Source organism: Lynx rufus, unplaced genomic scaffold, assembly GCF_022079265.1.
Source record: "Lynx rufus isolate CCGP_SWC_20201006 ecotype Redwood Valley unplaced genomic scaffold, mLynRuf1.p SCAF_4, whole genome shotgun sequence".
Classification (NCBI taxonomy): Eukaryota; Metazoa; Chordata; class Mammalia; order Carnivora; family Felidae; genus Lynx; species Lynx rufus.
The window spans coordinates 136,022,919-136,047,619 of record NW_025814856.1 but is presented as its reverse complement, the minus strand read 5'-3'; the positions used below and the strand labels follow the sequence as shown (position 1 = coordinate 136,047,619).

Genomic DNA, 24,701 nt, shown 5'->3' with positions numbered 1-24,701 from the left:
CTGTCCCAAAAGAATAAATAAACGTTGAAAAAAAATTTTTTTTTAAAAATGCTTCAAGATTCCCATAGAGCAGCACCTTAGTAATTCCACACCAATTCCATTAACCCACAGGAAGTATAATGATGTCTCAGGCTGAAATTGGCTAAGTGCTTCTTAAGGATTAAAGTAGGTAATGATATCACAGGAGAATAGATACAGAGATGATGGAGATTAAAGAGGAAATCTGAAACTTTCCCGCAGCCTATTCCCAAATGGAAAGACTGCAAAATTGACACCTGCTGTTAAGTGTTCAGAAACATATCTGATGGTGAACAGTTTTTTGGCAAAGGGGGATCTTCAGGGCTTAAACAAGATAAATCAAGGCAGTGGGCATGGATTATATAATATACATAATCTTTTCGTTTCTCAAATATATCCTTTTCTCTGTACCCACTAACCCTTTCAGAGTACCCCTCATTTCCACATGACAGACTTTTTTTCCCCTTTTGGCTCCTGTTATGTTCTGTTTAGGAATACTGATGTGCTATGGAATGGGTCTTAGCTTCCCACTTCCTTGGTCTCAGCCAATCCCTCCTCAGTTACTATTCCCCGAAACAGCTGAGAGGGGCTGTGTGAAGAACTGGTATTCATGCCCTTCGACCCCCAACTTCCTGGCCACTGATCACCAAGGCTTTAAGAAAAGAGAGAAGACAGAGAAGTGAGGTTCTTTTCAAGGTCAACAGTCAATGATCCATCCCCACCTCCATGCCTGTTTGTTCCCAGAATGAGATTTTTCCACTGTAGCATTAGAGGGGAGGGTCACTCTCCTGAGGTAAAGTCATGAAGACTACTGACCTTGGTAGAAGCCATCCTGCACCGTGTGCCTCAGGCCCTGCCAGGTCATACTGTGATGGCAGCTATTCTCAAGGCCCTTCTAGAGATTCTGATTCAATTGGTCTGGAGTGGTGGTCAGATCCATCACTTTAAACAAGTTCCCCAGATAATTCGGACACAATCAGTTAATTCATCCTCACACTGGAACTCTGTGCTTTTAACAAATATTTTATAACAATCTACCCAGGCATTGTATTTACCAAAACAGAGATATAAAGACAAAACAAACAGATAAACAAAACCACAGATAGGGTCCCAGTCTTTGTGAAGCTTCCATTATAGAGAGGACAAAAGCAATAAATGATGACACATAGAGTATCATTATAAACTGTGGTAAAGGCTGGTCCCTGTTCCAGACTGGCCAAATATGACCCAACCCACAGTCAACTGGATAAAGAAAATAATATCTCCTCTAGAGAAGATTGCAGTCTCCCTCCTTCTCTCTTTCTTTTCTCTTCTTTTTCCTTATTCTTTTCTTTTCCTTCTCTCCTTCCTTTCTTATCTACCTGACCCATTTCTGTGGCTCTGTTAAAATGAAAACATCAACTGTTAGATATTACTGTTATCCACCTTCTTAATCAACACCTTTAAGAGAGGCAGACTAGTATTACGGCAAAGCAGTGCAAATTTAAATTCTAGTCCTCACTCCACCCTTATGTAGCAAAGTGACCTGAGCAAGTCATAAGCTTTCTGGATGCCTAGTCTATAAGTCTTTACTGGTTTAAACTGGACGGCTTCTACCTGCAAGGACATGGATGGAACTAGACTCTATTATGCTAAGTAAAATAAGTCAATCAGAGAAAGACAAATACCATATGATTTCACTCATATGTGGAATTTAAGAAACAAAACAGCTGAACACAGGGGAAAGGAAGGAAAAATAAGATAAAAACAGAGAGGGAGGCAAACCACAAAAAACTCTTAACTATAGAGAACAAATTGAGGGTTGCTGGAGGGAAGGTGGGGGGGATGGACTAAATGTATGATGGGTATTAGGGAGAGTACTTGTGATGAGCACTGGGTGTTGTAAGTAAGTGATGAATCACTAAATGCTACTCCTGAAAGCAAATAAAGTTAACTGTATGTTAACTAACTTGATTTTAAATAAAATCCTGAAAGAAAAAAAAGTGATGAGCAGCAGACAGAAGTCAAAGGTGATAATTCATGAGTGACTTTGTGAAACACTGGGCATATGCAATGCTTATGTGTTGATGTTTGATGTTTTGTTTTGGTTTTTAGGTTTATTTATTTTGAGAGAGAGAGAGAGAGAGAGTGTGTGTGTGTGCGTGTGCACACGTGCACACGCAAGCAAGCGGGAGGGGACAGAGAGAGAGAGAGAGAGGGAGAGAAAGAATTCCAAGCAGTCAGTGCAGAGCCCCATGTGGGACTCGAACTCAAAACTGTGAGATCATGACCTGAGCTAGACACTTAACCGACTGAGCCACCCAGGTGCCCCTGATGCCTGATGTTTAACTTGATGTTTAAGTGTGGACATTTGACATTTAAATGGAGCAATAGCGGCAAAAACAAAACAAAAACAAAATCAAAAACCTAGATTGGATGGCTTCTGTGAGTTCCTTCCCTGAGCCCTGCAACCGCATGATTTTCAAGCCTCTCAATATGTGCTCAAACATAAACTGATAAAGCCAAAAGGACAGTTTGTCCCTTTATCTGCCATCAGCTTGTTCTCCTTCTTCACTTCTGCCATGTCTAATCATTAATCCTATCCACTCAAATACTCCTGTCCACAGTCAGACCCCGACAGGCATATGTCTACTCTTTAGCCTGGTGCTTTACTTGGTCTCCTGTGGAAAAGCATTAATTTTTATGGTGACCCCAAGAATCTGTAATCTGATAAAGCTGAATGAGCCTCAGTTTTCTCCCATTATCTGCAGACTTGGCTATGATATGGCCCCACAGCATCTCTCATTCTTTATACTACAGCCAAGGGACAACTTTCTTCATAATTAACACAGCCTGACATTTATATATAGTTTCCCACATCCCAAGAGCCCTTCCAATCAAGTTTCCCCAAGTCTTTTTTTTACTCTTAGCTTCGGAATCACCATCATTTGGGTGATTCATATGCCTGTCAATTAAAATGCTATCTCAAGTGCAGGTCAAGTTCTTTAGACAAGGAAAAGTTGAAAGCCATAACTATCTCCTAGTCCCACTCCCTCACTTTTGAGGATGGAGGACAGTGTCAGAGAGATCAGGATTCAAATTTTATCATTTGTCTGCTACAAAACTTTGGTCAAATTATTTAACATTTGTGTCTGCTTATACTCAACAGCATAAAGCCACTGTTATATCTACCACTTAGAATTTCAATGAGAACTAAATGAAGTAAAATATGCAAAGTGCTTAATACCGGGCATAGAGGGATAACTCAATAAATGGATCTTTGATATAATTTATTCCTACCTAATTATCATCTCTTCTATACTTTCCCAAAAACATAGTTTTTTTACATGTAATCTATGAGCTAAGTCTTTTATTTACTATTCTAATTTCCTCCCCTGTTAGTTCTTGATTCTCACTTTTTAAAATTATGCCCTGGATGGCCTCTTTTTATAGCTATTTAATATATATGTGTAGAATGTAGGTATAAGGGCATGTCTATATTCATGTTAATGGGGACACAGGGATCTACGTATAAATGTCAATACAACATAGAGCATTTTCTCCATTCTACCAACATTTTAAGAAAATTAAAGGAAGCATTTTCTCCACATAACCATCTTACCACTCTGAAAAACAAAAATAAAACCCAGAAATTTTCTACATTGAAATAAACATTGCCCAGAGAGGCTACTTCAAGCAGACTGGGCATGTCCTTGCGAGAACAACTAAAAGACTAAACTGGTGGGCTTGTACTGTGACGACAGGTGCAGTTCCTGTGGCTGGAACTGGACTGAGATGGAAAGGCTGGTGCCAAGACGGCAGAGAGGCCGCTTGGAGTTCAGCAAGGGAGAGAGCTGGCCGGATGGGTATGTGGGCATGAGACCAGAAGGGAAGAGTGAGAGGTAGGTGGCATAACAAACTCATTGCGGGCTTTCAACCTGCGAAATTAAGAACTAGCAGTGATACCTAGAAAAATACACACTGATTAGTCCTCATTTATTTTTTAAACACATTAGTGTAAAAGACAGCAGCATTTGCCAAACACATTTTATTTTTGTGTTTATCTGTTCAGTTAGATGACTTTTTCAGGGTATTTTTGTTTGTATTTACCCCTCTCCTCCTAAGACATCACACTGCATGACAGTTTCAGTCTCCAGCATAGGAATCCTGAGGTCCCCAAACAACCATGTCCCCAGGGGCATACCTGTACTTTCAGCGTTCACTGCCTGGCTCTCCTTCCATTGTTCAGGGGAAAGTCATTAGGTACTTGTCTCTCCTTGCCAGGAAACAAACCGCTAAGTACCTGATCCTTTACCTCAATGCTGCCTCTCCATGAACACACTTGGCAGAAAATAGTGGTTGAATAGGAACCTCAACCCTGGGTACATTTCAAGGACTAGCAAAGCTGAGTCCCCAAAGGCAGGATAACACTGATGCCAATAATCTCTAAAGCAGGAGCCTAAAGCTATCAAGAGCTATTTCCACATTGTAGTGACTTTGCCCTCAGGACAAACATTTTTGAGAAAGGCCTTTCAAAATCTTCAAACATCAGAGGTTTCCAGGGCTCAGTTTCACATCAGTCGGACATATCCTGTGCCTCCTGAGAATGCTGCAAGACAAATACATCCTGAGATGGTGCAGCAGTGATTGTCAGGTTTCAGCAGTTACGCTCCACACACCGGGAGAAAGCCTCGCCAGCCTGGACCTGCAAAGGTGGTCACAGTCTACAGAAATCCCTTTACTTGTAAAAGTAAGCTGACGGGACTTCACCTCCCAGAGTTAAAAAGTTTGACTGCTTAGGCCCTGCTTTCCAGAGTGAAAGGGGATAACCCACACTCTGGCAATCAGTTTGTAGCCCAATCCAGACCTGCTGTTTGTTCAGCGAGCTAGAAAAACAGCTGAGAACCTAACCAGAAGGTGGTGAAATGAGTGACAGACTGCCTGGGCTGAAATCCTCCTCTTCACTATTTGCCAGCGATGTGACCTAAGGCAGGTTGCTGACTTACCTGTTCTACCTCTTCGGCCTACACATTAGTAAAATGGAAACAACAGGAGCAATCTCCTCCTCATACAGTTGCGAAGAGCAAATGAATTAGCACGTATGTGCTTAGATCAGTGCCTGGCACACAGGAAGCACCACCTAAGTGGGTAACATTCTTAAGCAAACATCGCTGGGAGAGGAATACACAAACAAAAACCTACTTTGTGCATCAGAGTGAATTATTGGTTTCAGCATGAAACTGCTCTTCAAACTGTATCTAAAAGTTCACGTTTTTCTGTTTAAACAAAAAATACTTCAAAGCTATTTTAGAAAGAAAATATTAAAATATTATTTTAAATGTAAATAATTGTTAGATGAAGACTTATAATACCTTCTCCTCTCCCCCCCAAAAATATACATGATAAAAGGTTGCCATGTTTTCAGCACATACTTATTAATCATTTATCAAGCATTTGAAAGCATTTTCCAAGTTTGAAGTTTCTTCAGTCCATTAAGAACATCAAGGTGGGAATCTGAGGACACAGTTTCTAGACCTGGCTTTGCCACAAACTAACATGAGTTAAGTAAATCACCTTACAGCTTTAAGAACAATTCTCTAGAGTGTCTGTTTTTCTCATGTCCCCAAGGAACAGAGAAGACCTCAGAGACACAGATAGGTGTGCAGACCTGCATTTAAGAGGTAATAGGGTACAAATTACTATTCACACCTTATTTCAAACCAGTTCAAAGAGAAGTTTTAATATGCCTCCCTTCACCTTGGCTTGCTTGCTCTCTGCAGTCAGCACTGGGCTTTCTGTGTGGACTTCCACTTATATAACCATGTTGGAGCAGCAACTGCTGGTGTCCTTCACATTCCTGGTCCAGTAATATCAACTTGAAGCATCTCATCCCTCGAGTCCAGACAACCCATGTGATACAGCAGATCACATGAATATGCTCTGATCACAAAAAAATGCCCCCCATACCAGCACCATCTCTTTAAGCTCTTGGCAGGTTTCTGCCCTGCATATATTGCTCTACCTTTTTACTCTGGCTCCCTGTAACCTCAAGCTTCTGAAACCTTCTACTGTTCTAGGTTCACCTATGCATTTATTTGTTCCACATTTTTGTGCCCTTCTCTCCTAAAACTTATATTTTCTTAGTGATCTTAACATCCACACTGTAGTATCTTTCTTTTTCTTGTCTCCATAAAAATTAGTAATCACAGCATTATATGTAGACAAAAAAAATTCTAAAACCTCTTTTTCCTTAAAGATCATTTAATTATATTAGCATGACTACAGTGAGTTAGATGGCCCTATTTAAGTCCACTGAAATAAAAAAAAAAAAACTACTTCAGGTGTTATCACATTTGTAACTATTTAGAGCATAAACTAATGGAACCAAAGAAATGATTATCATTGCTTTTGCCTACTGGAATTTTTGAAAGGAAGAAATAGGGAAATGTAACTTTTGATAAAGGGAAAAAAGCTTATAACTGCCACATCTACTTCAATCCATTTTTTAAAAAACTGGGCTCTATTTCTACTGATTTTGAGTATGGCCAATAATCCATTTTGAGAAGAATGATGAAAAACATTGTTCATTGAACTGAGTCACGTGTATTTTATAGTATCTCAGATACTAGAATTTGACACAGAATTGTCTTTCCTTTAATTTCCACTATATTTATATTTTGTTTTTCCCCTTCAACGAAAGCAATACAGGACTATTAAAATTTTCTTTTAAATATTTTAGAAATATGTAATGTGGGTAGTAAAAGGCCTCTATAAGTCCAACTACACAACATAAACACACATACAAGATAATCACTGTAAGTTGCAGGTATGTATTCTTCCAGAATTTTTGCCTGTACATATCCTAACATACAAGTAATCAGCATGCTTTTAAATAGGAAGGATTCTACTACTTACCAAAATGAGCCCTGATATTAGTGAGGAAGTGCCTGTCAGGGCCACGTAGAACTTCGGTGTTAATGTGTTCAAAAACATGCTCACTAAAAAAAAAAAAAGAGGGAAAAAAATAAGGAATGCATAAGTATGTCAATAAAACAGACTTCCATTTTTCTTTTGTGGTGAAATCATTTGTTTCTGATGACAAAAATTCTTAGAATCATCACAAAGTCCCATTAAAATGGTTCAGCATTACAAAGGCCAGAATGCTAGGTGTCAAGGTATAGTTCCTGAAAGAAAAAAGCTACATACAAGAGAAAAGAGCAGCTTTTTAGTTTCTGCCTCCCAAAACTATCCTTGGGAATGGTTTTCATGGATTCATAACCACTGAGGAGTCAAATCAAAGCTGGTTACCAGGGGGCGCCTGAGGGGCTCAGTCAGTTAAGCGTCTAACTCTTGATTTTGGCTCAGGTCATGATCTCACAGTTTTTGAGATCGGGCTCTGTGCGGCTAGTGTACAGCCTGCTTGGGATTCTCTTTCTCTTTCTCTTTCTCTTTCTCTTTCTCTCTCTCTCTCTCTCTCTCTCTCTTTCTCTCTCTCTGCCCCTCCCCAGCTCATGTATGCTCTCTCCCTCAAAATAAATAAATAAACATATAAAAAAAAAGTTGGTTACTAGACTGTCAGTCAGAAAGAAAAGATCCTTATATGTTTCATGAGACCCACACATTAGAGTTCTTGATGAACCAACAAGGAATATTTCAACCTAGAACAAATGGAAAATAAATACAGTTGATCCTTGACTGATATGGGGTCTTAGGGGCACAAACCCCCTACACAATTAAAAATCTGAATATAACTTTTGACTACCCCCAAAACTCTACCAATAGTCTACTACTGACCAAAGCCTTAGCAATAACATGCACAATTAACACACATTTTGTAGGTCATATGTATTATATACTGTGTTCTTATAATAAAATAAGCCAGAGAAAAGGAAATGTTAAGAAAACCATAAGGAAAAAAATTACATTTACAGTGCTATACATATTTATCAGAAAAAATCCACATGTAAGTAGACCTGGGAGGTTCAACCCCGTGTTGTTCAAGGGTCAACAGTATATTGGCAGTTATTAAAGATTTTAAGACTATTGTTACTCCTAAGAAGGAAGGACAAATTGACAAAGTTAGCATGAATTAGCAAAACTTTTTTCACCTAACTTAAAAAGGCTGTTAGACTGCTCATCAAAATAATTGGATCAATAAAAAGAAAGATAAAAAATAAGTCACTAAAAATGTGTAGTCGGGTACCTTCCTGACCAATTTCTGCCACTCTGTTCATATGAACTATATTGTTGATCTGGCTGCTGACTTAATAAGGTTCACTTCCACATTTCATTATCATTTCTATTGAGATATTGCATGAAACTTTGATTATTACCAAAACAACAACTGACCTAAAGAGCTTTTTGCATGCATATTCACATTCTTTACTGAACCTATTGTTGAAGGGGATCGCATTGGCCTGATTTTAGAACGAAGGATATTAGAAATAGGACTTTGATATCATTAGGGGAAAAGGCTTTGGCATTTGCCAACAAGGCCCACATTTGCCCACAAGGCAAAGTCACCAACATGAACACGATCCCATGTTCACTCATTCAACAAATACTTCTCTCTGTTTATGAATGAAACTACGGACAAGGAATGGAAGCATGAATGAGATACATTTCTGACCCTCTAGAAGGCCACAGTCTAGGTGAGAAACGAACAAGTAACCAAGCAATTACCAAGTACACAGTCAAATCCTGAGCACAAGATGTTATGAAAACACAGAAAAGGGATGCACTTTGCGCTGGGGGTTGGAAAGGTTGTGCAGGAGAATAATCGGGAGTTAACTAGACCAGAGCAGGAAGGAGGAGGGATAGAAGGGCAATGTCAGCAGAGGAAGGGGCTTGCTTGGAGGTGCTGAGAAAATATCACAGCCTTTCCAAATGGTTGCACAGGCTGAGGAAGTTAGGAGCTTGAACTGTCAACCCTTTACAGAGAAACAGATGTAGAAGGATGCACCAATTCCATCCTTCTTGACTACCAACCATCCTTCCCGGTGCTTCCTCTTAAATGAATTTTTTTGTTTGACTTGTGGGCTGTCAGTTGTAATCTCAAGAGTCTGAACTAACATAATGTGCTCAGTTGATAGTCACAATTTGACTAAGAGGATTCTTTTGGAGAAATAGAGAAAGGCACAGAAGAAGCAATCAATCTGGGGCTGTAGGGGTACAGCTGAGTTAAGGGTGGGTTTGCTTGGCCATTAAAAAACCCAAAGACATAGTGATTTGTTCCTTCCTAAGCACATTAGTGGAAAAAGGAAGATTTTTTAAAAGAAAAAAATTAAACCAGGTCGAATTCTGAAGTGTCTAAAATTCTCAAAATTTCCATCCTTACACTATAAATGACCCCACATTCCCATCCATTTACTCATTCATTCATTCATTCATTCAGAGAATGTGCACACATGAGAGAGGGGCAAACAGAAAGAAAGCGAATCTTGAGCAGGCTCTAAACTCAGCATAGAGCCTGACGCAAGGCTCAATCCCATGACCCTGAGATCATGACCTGAGCCAAAATCAAGAGTCGGACACTCAACCAACTGAACCACCCAGGCAGCCCCTCCCCATTACTTGTTAAAAAGTCACCAAAACATAGTATTTGCTTTATTTTATAGCAATGAACTCTCATATCTCCATGATATACTTTTCAGTAGGTTTCCAGGGACAAAGTGAGTATAAAATTCTATGAAATCCATTTCTTCAAGAAAGAGAAAAGATGTTCCTGAATTAGAAGTGCTTTAGTAGCCCTGCTGTAAAGATTTTCTACTGAAAACACTGAATCCACTGTGGGCAAAAGACTCAATAGCTAACTGATCGGTGTAAAAAAAAAAAAACAATACGTGAGTTTTCTAAAGAGATTAAACTAAACACTGTCCCCATTTGGTTTTACTCAAGATTATATAGCAGCAGTGATTAATAATTAAAAGGTACTTCTCTGTTATATCCAGTTGTAGAAAGCTACTAGAGTAGGGAAAGATAATGAAGTCATTAAAAGGAAGAGACACACATAGAGAAGTGAGAGAAGGAGAAAACACTTAAGAGAGCGGGAGGTGCTCATTTAAGAATCTATTAACCTCATAGTCTTATTGAACATCCTCGCTCAAATCACTAAGACCTGGCACTTGGCAATTCTGGGCACAAATATCAACACTTTTTAAAGTTAATAACAAAGCACTTTCACATATTAGAGAGTTTAATTCTCATTTCAGCTCCATGAGGTCAATATTCTTATTCATGTTACTTCACAGCTGGATACGAGGAAAGCCCTGAACACCAGCAGTCCTGCCTCCCAAGCTCTGACTCGTGGCATCACAGGGGCAGGCAGATATTGCTGACAAGCATGAAAGAACAAAAGAGCAAATGGAAAGCCTTTCATTGTAAAAGGAGAAGAACTCTAAATAAATGATACTAAAAGATGGATGCTTTTAATACTGTATTTATTTTTACCTCTGACTTTTAAAGATAAGTTCCCTGTAATCTTATTACTGGTGTTTGCAGCACCAGGGGGGGAAGGCAGGTAGGCACACAGAGAGGAGAGTCTAGTTGAAGATTCCCTCGTTAATCTAGAAGGGCTGCACACTGCAGACCAGACCACCTTAAAACAAGGAATACCTTGCCTAGTTTCATCAGCAATGATGGCCACTAGCAATTATTTTTTAAGACGTATGAGGGCCTGATAAAGTACCTAAAAACTGGAGCAGAAAACTGTGGAGTTTATTCTTTGAAACGTAAATGCGATTCTCCTGAAATTTACAGACACATCACTGTCTCCTCCATACCAGCTGGGGCTAAGCAAAACAAATTCAAAAACAAACAGACTTCTAGCTTTGTGAAGAATAGATTCATATAATTTCAGTAATGTCTTATTTCAACCCAGAGACAACAATTAATAAATCATAAGGCTTTTCATCTGATCCAACAGAACACTCCCAACAGGTCACTGCTCAGAAACACCACATGAGTTACTCAGGGGCAGCACCTCAGGGACTGAATCGTGGAGCGTTCTGATGATGCTGAACTTCAACTCAGTACGGTCTTCTTATTTAATTAATGAGCAAATGGGAAGGAATGAAGCATGGCCCTGAGAAGAAACAAGGTAGGAAGGATGGGTCCATGGACTGAAAATTAAATGACCTAGGGGCGCCTGGCTGGCTCAGTGGGTAGAGCATGAGACTCTTGATCTCCAGGTTGTGAGTTTGAGCCCCACATTGAGCAAAGATATTACTTAATTAAAACAAAAATTGGGGTGCCTGGGAGCTCAGTCGATCAAGCGTTCAACTTCAGCTAAGGTCATGATCTCATGGCTCATGAGTTTGAGCCCCACATCTGTGTTGACAGGTCGGAGCCTGGAGCCTGCTTCAGATTCTGTGTCTCCCTCTCTCTCTGCCCCTCCCCTATGCACACGTTCTGTCTCTCAAAAATAAATAAATGTTAAAAAAATCTTTAAAAAACCTTTTTTTAAAGAAAATTAAATGACCTCTCTGGATCACAGAAGAGAAGAGATAATAGGTCAACTATGGGAAGCAAAGGATCACTCCTGTGAGCAGCGCTTACTCGGGAATCCTGTGGAATGGAGCCAACCACATTTCTGTCTCTTGGGACATTAATAGCCTTTCCTGAGATTCTTTAGAGCATGAGCAATCCCCAAACCACGCTCCTGGAAAAGACCTTCTGCAAAACAGAGTGAACACACAACCCTATGTTTGTCTCCTCAGACATACTTCACCTCACACAGAGAAGCCCAGGCGGGAGTGAAAAGGCTAAGGCAGCATCAAAGACTTGGAGGTACTGACTAGAAAGAACTGAATAAGCAGTGTGATAAAGTCTGTAACACCCAAAATTCTGGGTCTGTTTTATCCTGTGTCCCTTTTACTGCCTTTCTAAAATATGGCAAGTGAAATAGAAAAACTTGGAAAAGTTATAAAATAACAATCACCAACCACTGAAAATGTTAGAAATAAAATCCCTAGGAAGAAAAGCTAAAGAAACGAAGTTTACTTAGGCTGGATGAAAAAAAATTGAAGAGATTTTAGGTAAAACCATTATCCTTGGGAAAGACACTAGGGTTAGGAGACTTGGTCTGTAAATGTGAAATCCACTGTGATGTGGTGGCCCTCGGAAGGTCCCACACCCTCCGAGGGCTGCTCTGAGGCTCTGATGAAATGTGCATTCCCTCCTAACTTCAGCACAGACTCACTGGATGCCTCCCCGGGGCCAGATGCTGGGGAGCACTGCCCCTGCCGCCAATGGGCTCACAATCCAAAGGGTGAAGGAGGCAAGGAAATGGATACACAAATATCAAAGAAATGAGAAATGGATACACAAACATCAGATTAGAAAAGGGGTTAAGAGATCAAGAAAAATTTCTGCCAAGAAAAATATTCCTGTCTGAGACTTGTAAGATAAATCAGGAGTTATCCATATGTTGCCTGTGGCTGCAGGGGTGAAGAGACAGTGAGAGGCAGAGCTGTAGGGCATTCTGCATGGAGTACTGCAGCTCAGGGGCTGGCAGGTGCATGCCCCTGGAAGGACAGGGAAAGGCAGCACAGGAGCCACAGACTTGCACATGTCTGCTGAGGCACCAGTGGGGAATTCCTGCTAAATGTGTGAAACTACTTTCTATAGTGCCTGCCATACAAATACACGGAATACTGACTGATGGATAGCAAATGGCTATTCTCAGAGAAGACAAATTAGAATGGGTCCAAAATGTGTTTCTCAAACGTAAGGGTGTGCGCTGCCATTTGGTCTCCAAAATTATTTAGGGAGGACTTCTCACTAACAAATGTATGCAATGAGTAGATGTACAATACAGCCTAACTAAAAGGATACTTATGGAATAGGAGACTCTGGTTTGCTCACTTTTCTTAGTAAATAAAGGAACATTTATCTCAACGCAAGCACAAATCTTTACTTTTGAGGCTGTTTCATTGTCCATACAATAAGAATAATATCTAGCTTGTTACAGGGTTGTTGTGAGGATTAAATGTGTTAGTCTAGATAAAGTGCCTAACACAGCAAACCTCAGCAGATAATATGTATTGTTGCTGTTGTTAGTTACGTCTTATGTTACTCTTCCTTTTGTGATGTGACGCCTCATACCGGTCCAGTTGTAGAAAGCAGAGGAAACTCAGTGGAACGTATTTGTGTTAAAGTAGTGCTGGCAGCAGTTCACCAGCACTTACTGTGCACCCCCTTCTATGTGCCGACCACTGGGGTACAGACCACAGCCCAGGAAGTAAATCACCTGCACCGTGATTTTGTCCAATGCGACACGTGGATGCCCTACAAAATAAATGAAGAACCAAGTAATGAAGCGTCCTTTCAACTGAAGTTTAGTTGCTGGAAGTGGTAATAAACTGGAGGGTGAGTTTGAAGGCAGCCATTTTGAAGGCAAAGAAATTATTGAATCCCCCAACTCTACCATGTGACCCCAAATCTCTGATCTCCGCCTTTGTAGGTGCCGTGGGAACAATCAATTCAGCCATAGGCCACATGGAAACCTGCAATCTTGTTCCTTAGTTTCCTTCAAGTCCCCTTGTGGCTTAGTACATAAACTACGTCAAAGCCTAACCTATAACCCAAGCATGATAGTTTACAAATGTTTTAAATACAAAGAACAAATCATCAAGGCCACAATACCTTCCAAGCCCTGAGACAGGGACATCAAAATAAACTAGAAAAGTGGCCATTTCATGCAAAGCAACATTTCTGAAACAGATTTTTCTTTTTAAGTAGGCTTCTCACCCAGCTCACGTGAACTCACAACCCTGAGATCAAGACCTGAGCTGAGATCAAGAGTGAGACACTTAACAGAATGAGCCACCCAGGCACCCTGCATAGCAATATTTCTGATTTAATTACAGAAAATACAATGTCCCATGTCTACATAAAGTGCATTAAGGTACATGCTAGTCTTTCAGAAGGCTTCTATCAAACTGTTTTCTCAGACCTCAGACCTTAGTCAGTGGCTTAGGGAACGCACTGGAATAGTTTAATCCATTGCTTGGATTTTTCTGTGTGAGAATAGGGTATATTCTCTTTTTCATTTTATTGTTCTTTCAACCCTGCTAACCCCTCTCTTCCCTCCTGTCAGATTCCACTGAGTAGAATTGCAACTTCACTTCTTTTCCTCATTTACCAAAGGACAAGAGTATGAAAAATGTAAACTTTAATAATCTAACTTGCACATATGCTAATTTTGAACAGATTTCCAGATCGCACAGCTTTTAAAATTAAAAAAAAAAAACTTGCCCTTTTTCTCAGAATGACACTGTGATAGACAAACTCTAAAGTGACCCACAATGACCCCTACCTCCTGATGTTCATGTAACTCCCTTCCCCTGAATGTGGGTGGACATATGACTTGCTCCTAGCAAACAGATATGTAAGATGCTCTCTCAGTATCTCCTTGCCAGTGTAATGAAGAAAGTGTCCCTGTTGAGAAGCCTATGTGGCAATGGACTATGAGCAGCCTCTAGGGGCTGAGGCCAACAGCCAATATGAAACTGAAGACCTCAGATCTACAACAGTGATTTCTGCCAATATCCTGAATTAACTCAGAAGTAGATTCTTCCTCAGCTGAGTTTGCAGATAAGATCACACCCTGACACCTTGATAATAGCCTTGTAAGACCCAGCACAAAAACAAACAACCAAACAAACAAACAAACAAAGGATCCAGCACAAAAGTCCCAGCTAAGCTGTGCCTGTATTTCGGACCCACAGAAAGCATGTGATAATAAATGTATACTGTTTTAAGCTGCTATATTTGTCGTAATTTGTTAGGAAGCAGTATAAAACAGATAGAATCAAGTATAATTCATGAAAGTGGGGGTGCCTGGGTGGCTCAGGTGGTTAAGTGTCCAACTCTTGATTTCAGCTCAGGTCATGATCTCATGACTTGTGAGTTCAAGCCCTGCATCAGGCTCTGCACTGAGAACACAAAGCCTACTTGGGATTCTCTCCCTCCCTCTCTCTGTCCCTCCCCCACTTGTACTCTTTCACTCTCAAAATAAAATAAACTCTAAAAGAATAATAATAATACTAGAGGCACCCGGGTGGCTCAGTCAGTTAAGCGTCCAGCTTCCGCTCAGGTCATGATCTCACTATTGGTGGGTTCAAGCCCTGCGCTGACAGCTCAGAGCCTGGAGCCTGCTTCAGATTCTGTCCCCCTCTCTCTCTGCACCTCCCCCCTCGCACCTATGTCTGTCTCTTGAAAATAAATAAATGCTTAAAAAATAAAAAATAAAATAATAATAATAATAGTAGTAGTCCATGAAAGTGAAAATCAGTGTGGACATCTGATAACTGGGGCTAACTGCAGTATGCCCAGAAAGGGTGTTAAACATATGCCAATTCTATCTGCCCAAGAGCTTCTTTCTCAACCGTTCATAAATAAAATACAACTTCAACCTCTGTTGCCATGACATGTTATTCCACATACTGATCTGTAATTGTCTTTGTAAATCCACTAGTATTAAAGTCGAAGCTGAGAGAATTTTTTTTAATATGGAAATCAAGCCTCTCCATTTTACCCCAGTAAATGGACTTTCCTTTTTCTAGGCACACTTTAGATATACAACATTTTCATGTTCCCAAGAAATCTGTTTACATCTGGGCACAGCATCAGTTCAAGAGAAGACTAAACACACCGTGAGCACTTTTCCTCATTTGTTGCTTTTGCTGCTCCTCTCCTTGTCCTTCACCCCAGTCTCCTTGGGCTCTGATAACATCTCAAGTTTTTATGCATTATAATTCCCTTGATAAATTCTGTGGAATTCATCCTTGTGAGAAAAAGATATGGAAGTATAATTTTAGGCCCATTCCAATGGCAAGAAATTCTCATAAATCATTCTGTCTACTCTTCTCTATACCCTTGATGTTGCCTTGGCAACTTCACAGGTATACTATTTCTGCTTTACTGGGCATTTGGCTCTACTGAGGAAGTAGAGACGAGCACATTCCTTCTTTCTTTTCTCAGCCGTGATCTGGGAAACTATATCAGAGTGTTCAGTCTTCATGGCTCCTGGTCCTTGCTTCTGTCAAGTCACGAAGGACTGTCCAAAGCCCGGTCACATATAAACCTCAGTAGCCCTCAAGGGCGAGTGAAGCAAGATCTGATTATCTGTTTGCTTTTATTTACAAATAGACTAATAATGAGGAACTATACACTGGTCAGGAACAGGAGAGTGGCTAGTTATAAGTCTTATAACTTTAGCCATTTAAAATATGTTTTAATTTAGGTTGAAGATCATCTTATGAACCTTGCTGTTTCTTTTTTTTTTTTTTCTTTAATGTTTATTTATTTTTGAGAGACAGAGAGCGCAGTGGGAGAGGGGTACAGAAAGAGATTTGAACACAGAATCCGAAGCAGGTTCCAGGCTCTGAGCTGTCAGCACAAAGCCCGATGCAGGGCTCAAACCCATGAACCGCGAGACCATGACCTGCACCAAAGTCAGATGCTCTACCGACTGAGCCCCCCCAGGCGTCCTGAATCTTTCTGTTTCTTATAAAGTATTTACCATAAGGAAGAAAAAAGATATCTGTCTCTAGGGGAGCAACACTTGCTCAGTTATACTTCAAAAGACAGAAGCCCTGCAGAGACATGGCTCTCCAGGCCCCGGGCACCTCTAATCAGGAAGCATTCACTGTGCATTCTCAATCCACCTCCACATCCACCCCTCCCCCCAGGGCAACCGCCACAGAGCCTGGTCCGTGGAGGTATAACCGCCTATATTCTTGCTCAGCAAGTGCTCTGTATTAATACCAGCTAGGCCATTAATTTATCCAAAATGTAATTAACTTACAAAAAGTGCAAGACATTGAACCAGACACTGGAGTTGGTAAATGAAATGATATAATGAAACTGATGCTCCCCTTGAGAAGGTAAAATAAGATGCCCACACAAATAACACAGGACGGAATATGAAACATCAGAAGAGAGGTACAGATAAAATCTAGAGGAAGAAAATATTACTTCTAGTCAGAAGGATCAGAGAAAACTTAACAAATGAGATGTCCTTCCTTCTGGGCTTTGAAAGAAGAATAAGCTTTTATCATGAGATTGGAGAGAAGTAAAGAGACAGTACAGATGCCACGTGGATATGAGAGCATACACAAAAGAATTGGGTTGGAGTAGTATAGGTAGGATGAAGAGCGGCAGTGGGAGATTATGCTGGCTCAACTGCCAGGTCGAGAAAATCAACCTTTCGATAGAGACAGTGAGAAAATAGTCACTGAACAGCCATGTGAATAATACACATGTAGAAATCATGAAGTGGTGTGGGAAATGTACAGCTCAGACACTAACCTTAGAGGGGAGCTCCTGCGATACCACCACGGTGGGAGGTTGGGCATATCAGATTTGCAGAGGTAAATTCAACAGTATGTGGGTCTTAACAATGTGACACAAGGGGCGAGACTCTGGAGAATGTCGGCAAAGTGGGGCCAAAGTCAAACTGCAAGTGATTAAAGACAGTGAGTGGTAAGGAATTATGGCAGCAAGCACAGGCTACTTCTACAGGAAGTCTGGCAGGAAAGAGAAGAAAAGAATGTATCATTAAGTGTGACTTAAATTAAAAGAAAATATAAAGGGCGTCTGGGTGGCTCAGGCAGTTAAGCCTCCCCCTCTAGATTTTGCCTCAGGTTGTGATCTTAGGTTCGTGAGATGGAGCCCCATGTGGTGCTCCACACTGACCGTGCAGAGCCTGCTTGGGATTGTCTGTCTCTCTCTTTGTCCCTTCTTCACTTGAGCCTGCACATGCTCTCTCTCTCAAAATAAATAAACATTGAAAAAAGAAAGAAAATATAAATAGCACTGTACGAGCTAGTAAGTGAGTTAGGAATAACATTTAAGCCTTTATTCCACTGCAACAAGACCCACCCTAAGAAATCCAATACTGGCTCATTCTTATACCTCACTTTTAAAGACATAAGATTACTCTTTGGAAATGTGTTTACTTTCCCAGAGATTCTTCTTTTTATGTAGATCTTAAAGAATAATTAGGGGGAATTATGGCACCTTAAGTGACATCATTTTGAACCTGACAGTTTACGAATATGTATATTCCTGTTTTATCAGGCGCGATTAAATACAAAATAAAAATAAATCTATTTTCTATTCTATTGATTCTGATTTTTGCACTTTCTGTTAATTTACTTGCTTTGTTTTGAAACCTTCTGCTAACATATAGCTGAAGAGTTTGCCTCAACGGAAGCCAATAGTTTGAGCCAAAGAAGCAACTCTAAGCCATGGGGCAGTAAAATTCAAATCTGATTTTAAGTTAGGTTTTTATATTTTCATGACATTCTCCAAAAGTTTAATGACTAATTTACTTCTCTTTTGAGTGAAAAGCTGTCCCACAACAGATGGTCTGCTGGAAGCTGTATTAAGGCTGTCTCTTTCTAGGTGAGGATGCCTAACCAACAGAGATAAGAAGCCACAGGGGAAACCATTAGACAGACCAATATTTTAAGTATTCAGCTGCTCCAACGGCCTGATTGTTCAAAGGCTGGCTTCATTATTTTCAGTTCCAGTAGCTAGACTTGGCTTTGCATTTGCATCAAATGACTGGTTACTATTCCAGAGGGCACCTAAAATTATCTCCCCAGGTCCAGGACTGGCAGCAAATTATAAGTGGTAAATCACAAATGCACCCAGCTCTAAGTAAGGTCTATAGGTGACAGTAAATAGAAACTGACAGTAAATAGAAATAAGAAATTTTCTTATAATGTATGAAAAGATGCATCTAACTTCCAGATGCCCTGTGTCATCCCTAATACAAATGCTCCCAAACCCTTAAAATGGCCTTTCTCTCCCTTTTGAATCTATTCTTACTATCTCAAATAGTTTTCAGACATTGTCACCACTCACTGTGAATGACCCATTCATATGTAATTTTTTTTTTTTAATTAGCAAATGTCTAATGCACAGATCCTTAGAGCAGTTTACCTCCAGTTGGATCATACCAAGGTTAATGAGGTCAATGTTCTGGGTCTGATCTGAGTCAGTCAACCTCATACCAAGAAATCCTGTCCACAAACTCAGAAGGCACTTCTGACTAGCTGTATTACAAACGGTATTACCACTCAAAGGCCAACCATCGTGATACCATAAAAACACATACATTTTAAAAGAAAAAAGTGGATTAATTTTCAAGGTTGTTTTCCCATAACATTCTAAAAAATACAGAAAAAAAAATTTTAAATGCCACGCCCCCCAACCCAGCACTGACAAAAGGAAACAAAAAGAAAAACTAGCACACGCAGCACACTGCTAATGAAAACAGCAAAGGCAGTTTCTCTTGGGAATAATTTGCTAAGATAAAATAATGCTAATTGACAGATGTAGAGACTACAGCATAAAAAAATACATAACATGACTATTCAGTAAGAAAGTACAGTAAGTGATTTGCAAAAGCACCACCTTCAATATCATTTAGATCATTATCTGCAAAATGTCCAACATCATCGTTATTGGGACAAAAAAAAGTCTTATCAAGCCATACTTTTAAACACTTGTTTCAGTTCAACAAATACTGTGGAGAGGGCTACTACATGTCAGGCACTAGTCTGGGTGTTTAGTGCATATTTGTATTTTTATTTATTTTTAATGTTTATTTATGAGAGAGAGAGCAAGAGTGAAGGAAGGGCAAAGAGAGAGCGAGACACAGAATCCAAAGTAGGTTCTAGGCTCTGAGCTGTCAGCACAGAGCCTGATGCGGGGCTGGAACTAATGAACCATAAAGATCATGACCCGAGCCGAAGCTGGACCCTTAACTGACCGAACCACCCAGGAGCCCCTAATGCATGTTTTTAATCATTTGATTCCCACCACAGCCCTACAAAGTTGACTACCCTCATTTTATACAGATGAAACTGAAGCTTATTGAGGTTAAATGATTCACCTAAGGACACACCCCTATTAACGGCTGAACCTTAATTTGAACACAATTCTACCTGATCCCAAAGCCTATGCTCTTTCTCCTTGGGGACATACCATTCTTTTAGATAACTGACCCTACATTTGGGGAGACAAAACAAAGAGAAATGTCTACACTTCAGATTTGCTTTTTGAGATTTCCAGAGTTCACTGCCTCTTCTGAAATGGCAATCAGGTGCTAGCTTCAAAGCCAGGCCTTATGGCTGGGCTTAGGGAGCCCTCTAGGATCTGAGAGCAAGAGGCTGCCCCAAACCACAGCCTCAGTCTAGGGCATGCAGGCCTAGCAATGACTTCCTCCTGAGTTGAGAGTGAGGGGAGGATGGTGGCTGATTGCTGAGCCATTCATTACCACACAAACCTCATGTTAAATAACTGACTCTCCCTCAAGGCTATTATTAGCAATGAAGGATGATGTCTGCACATTCTGATGCATTCTATTCAGTATTCTATTTTATTCTGTATCTTGTTCCTTTATCTTACTATGGGTCAAGATAAAATCAGGGCCAGATATTTTACACAGAAAGAGACAGCACTGTCTAATGTCTAAAATCAAAGTATTCAGGCCTACCATACATATACTATTATCCTAGCCTTAGTGAGGATTAATTGGAGTGGCAGGCTCCTAGGGCTGTGTTGGACACCAAATAACAGCTTTTCATACAGTAGCTATTACAGTTAATGTATCTACAAAACTTTGGTTCTATTCTAATAATATAATTACTGTTCTAATCAACACTTGAAGTAGTATCCTTTCATATTTTCAAGTTATAATTATTTTTTCTTTCACTTTGAAACAAAATAACTAATATATTTTCTCCTCCTACAGTCAGGTCTGCTAAAACAAAAAAGATATTTAAAGCATCCTAAAGTCACCATACCCTTTGTTATACTTGTTACTAAGCATCCCATAAATCCTGTGTTTGGCTCTTTTTCACTTTAAATTTATTTGGTGTGATATACACAGTCCTAAACATTCAATGGATATAAAACCCAGGGACATAAAGAAGAATGTATTAAAACATATACCATAGTCTTCCTTTGCACAAATGTGGTGATTATACACTTAACTACAGGATTTGAATACCGAAACCCAGAATGATTAAATCTAGAAGATTATCTATATAAATGAAAAGCCTTAAATTTTCTGGAATTTTCTAACTGACTTGCTAACATCATCCTAAAACTATGATGAAACCCTGTGCATTCACTTGTCCATTCCAGAAGGTTTATACATGTGAATTTAGCACATTTCTGTTATTTTTAAATCACCACACATCTAGGAACTTATCCTAAGGAGATAAAAATGGATTTTTATATATATTTATTCTTCAGGATATTTGGCAAAATATATTTATAAATATATTATTTTAAAAGCAAAAAACCCAAAACACTAAATATCTAAGAAAATGGTTAAATACTATATGCCATTATGAAAGAACAGTATGCAGCCATTAAAAATCACACTATAGGGGGTCACCTGGGTGGCTCAGTCAGTTGAGCATCCAACTTTGGCTCAGGTCACAATATCATGGTTTGTGAGTTTGAGTCCTGCGTTGGACTCTGTGCCGATGGCTCGGGCCTAGAGCCTGCTTTGGATTCTGAGTCTCCCTCTCTCTGCCCCTCCCCTGCTCATGCTCTGTCTCTCTCTCTCTCTCTCTCAAAAATAAATAAATAAATAAATAAACAAACAAACAAACAAACTTTTTTTTTTCTTCTGGTTTTTAATTTTTTTTATTTTTTTAATCTTTATTTTTTTTTCAGTATATGAAATTTATTGTCAAATTGATTTCCATACAACACCCAGTGCTCATCCCAAAAGGTGCCCTCCTCAATACCCATCACCCACCCTCCCCTCCCTCCCACCCCCCATCAACCCTCAGTTTGCTCTCAGTTTTTTTTTTTTTTTTAATTTTTTTTTTCAACGTTTTTTATTTATTTTGGGACAGAGAGAGACAGAGCATGAACGGGGGAGGGGCAGAGAGAGAGGGAGACACAGAATCAGAAACAGGCTCCAGGCTCCGAGCCATCAGCCCAGAGCCTGACGCGGGGCTCGAACTCACGGACCGTGAGATCGTGACCTGGCTGAAGTCGGACGCTTAACCGACTGCGCCACCCAAGCGCCCCTGCTCTCAGTTTTTAAGAGTCTCTTATGCTTTGGCTCTCTCCCACTCTAACCTCTTTTTTTTTTTTCCTCCCACTCCCCCATGGGTTTCTGTTAAGTTTCTCAGGATCCACATAAGAGTGAAAACATATGGTATCTGTCTTTCTCTGTAGGACTTATTTCACTTAGCATCACACTCTCCAGTTCCATCCACGTTGCTACAAAGGGCCATATTTCGTTCTTTCTCATTGCTCTGTAGTACTCCGTTGTGTATATAAACCACAATTTCTTTATCCATTCATCAGTTGATGGACATTTAGGCTCTTTCCATAATTTGGCTATTGTTGAGAGTGCTGCTATAAACATTGGGGTACGAGTGCCCCTATGCATCAGTACTCCTGTATCACTTAGGTAAATTCCTAGCAGTGTTATTGCTGGGTCACAGGGTAGGTCTATTTTTAATTTTCTGAGGAACCTCCACACTGTTTTCCAGAGTGGCTGAACCAATTTGCATTCCCACCAACAGTGCAAGAGGGTTCCCATTTCTCCACATCCTCTCCAGCATCTATAGTCTCCTGATTTGTTCATTTTGGCCACTCTGACTGGCGTGAGGTGATATCTGAGTGTGGTTTTGATTTGTATTTCCCTGATGAGGAGCAATGTTGAGCATCTTTTCATGTGCCTGTTGGCCATCCGGATGGCTTCTTTAGAGAAGTGTCTATTCATGTTTTCTGCCCATTTCTTCACTGGGTTATTTGTTTTTCAGGTGTGGAGTTTGGTGAGCTCTTTATAGATTTTGGATACTAGCCCTTTGTCTGATAGGTCATTTGCAAATATCTTTTCCCATTCCACTGGTTGCCTTTTAGTTTTGTTGGTTGTTTCCTTTGCTGTGCAGAAGCTTTTTATCTTCATAAGGTCCCAGTAATTGATTTTTGCTTTTAATTCCCTTGCCTTTGGGGATGTGTCAAGTAAGAAATTGCTACAGCTGAGGTCAGAGAGGTCTTTTCCTGCTTTCTCCTCTAGGGTTTTGATGGTTTCCTGTCTCACATTCAGGTCCTTTATCCATTTTGAGTTTATTCTTGTGAATGGTGTGAGAAAGTGGTCTAGTTTCAACCTTCTGCATGTTGCTGTCCAGTTCTCCCAGCACCATTTGTTAAAGAGACTGTCTTTTTTCCATTGGATGTTCTTTCCTGATTTGTCAAAGATTAATTGGCCATACGTTTGTGGGTCTAGTTCTGAGGTTTCTATTCTCTTCCATTGCTCTGTGTGTCTGTTTTTGTGCCAATACCATGCTGTCTTGATGATGACAGCTTTGTAGTAGAGGCTAAAGTCTGGGATTGTGATGCCTCCTGCTTTGGTCTTCTTCTTCAAAATTACTTTGGCTATTCGGGGCCTTTTGTGGTTCCATATGAATTTTAGGATTGCTTGGTCTAGCTTCAAGAAGAATGCTGGTGCAATTTTGATTGGGATCGCATTGAATGTGTAGATAGCTTTGGGTAGTATTGACATTTTGACAATATTTATTCTTCCAATCCATGAGCAGGGAATGTCTTTCCATTTCTTTATATCTTCTTCAATTACCTTCATCAGCTTTCTATAGTTTTCAGCATACAGATCTGTTACATCTTTGGTTAGATTTATTCCTAGGTATTTTATGCTTCTTGGTGCAATTGTGAATGGGATCAGTTTCTTTATTTGTCTTTCTGTTGCTTCATTGTTAGTGTATAAGAATGCAACTGACTTCTGTACATTGATTTTGTATCCTGCAACTTTGCTGAATTCATGTATCAGTTCTAGCAGACTTTTGGTGGAGTCTATCGGATTTTCCATGTATAGTATCATGTCATCTGCAAAAAGTGAAAGCTTGACTTCATCTTTGCCAATTTTGATGCTTTTGATTTCCTTTTGTTGTCTGATTGCTGACGCTAGAACTTCCAACACTATGTTAAACAACAGCGGTGAGAGTGGGCATCCCTGTCGTGTTCCTGATCTCAGGGAAAAAGCTCTCAGTTTTTCCCCATTGAGGATGATGTTAGCTGTGGGCTTTTCATAAATGGCTTTTATGGTGTTTAAGTATATTCCTTCTATCCCAACTTTCTCAAGGGTTTTTATTAAGAAAGGGTGCTGGATTTTGTCAAAGGCCTTTTCTGCATCGATTGACAGGATCATATGGTTCTTCTCTTTTCTTTTATTAATGTGGTGTATCACGTTGATTGATTTGCGAATGTTGAACCAGCCCTGCATCCCAGGAATGAATCCCACTTGATCATGGTGAATAATTCTTTTTATATGCTGTTGAATTCGATTTGCTAATATCTTATTGAGAATTTATGCATCCATATTTATCAGGGATATTGGCCTGTAGTTCTCTTTTTTTACTGGGTCTCTGTCTGGTTTAGGAGTCAAAGTAATACTGGCTTCATAGAATGAGTCTGAAAGTTTTCCTTCCCTTTCTATTTCTTGGAATAGCTTGAGAAGGATAGGTATTATTTCTGCTTTAAACGTCTGGTAGAACTCCCCTGGGAAGCCATCTGGTCCTGGACTCTTATTTGTTGGGAGATTTTTGATAGCCGATTCAATTTCTTCGCTGGTTATGGGTCTGTTCAAGCCTTCTATTTCCTCCTGATTGAGTTTTGGAAGAGTGTGGGTGTTTAGGAAT

At 39.9% G+C, this 24,701-nt stretch overlaps 1 protein-coding gene across 4 annotated transcripts in view; it reads right to left on the bottom strand.

Annotated features, from left to right (window-relative positions):
- ST7 (suppression of tumorigenicity 7) overlaps positions 1-24,701 on the bottom strand; it is a 250,831-nt gene that overhangs the window by 113,229 nt on the left and 112,901 nt on the right. For all 4 annotated transcript variants that reach the window (XM_047096971.1, XM_047096969.1, XM_047096970.1 and 1 more), the window contains exon 2: positions 6,913-6,995. In XM_047096971.1, the coding sequence (XP_046952927.1) occupies positions 6,913-6,995 (83 nt within the window). The remainder of the gene's footprint in view (positions 1-6,912; positions 6,996-24,701) is intronic.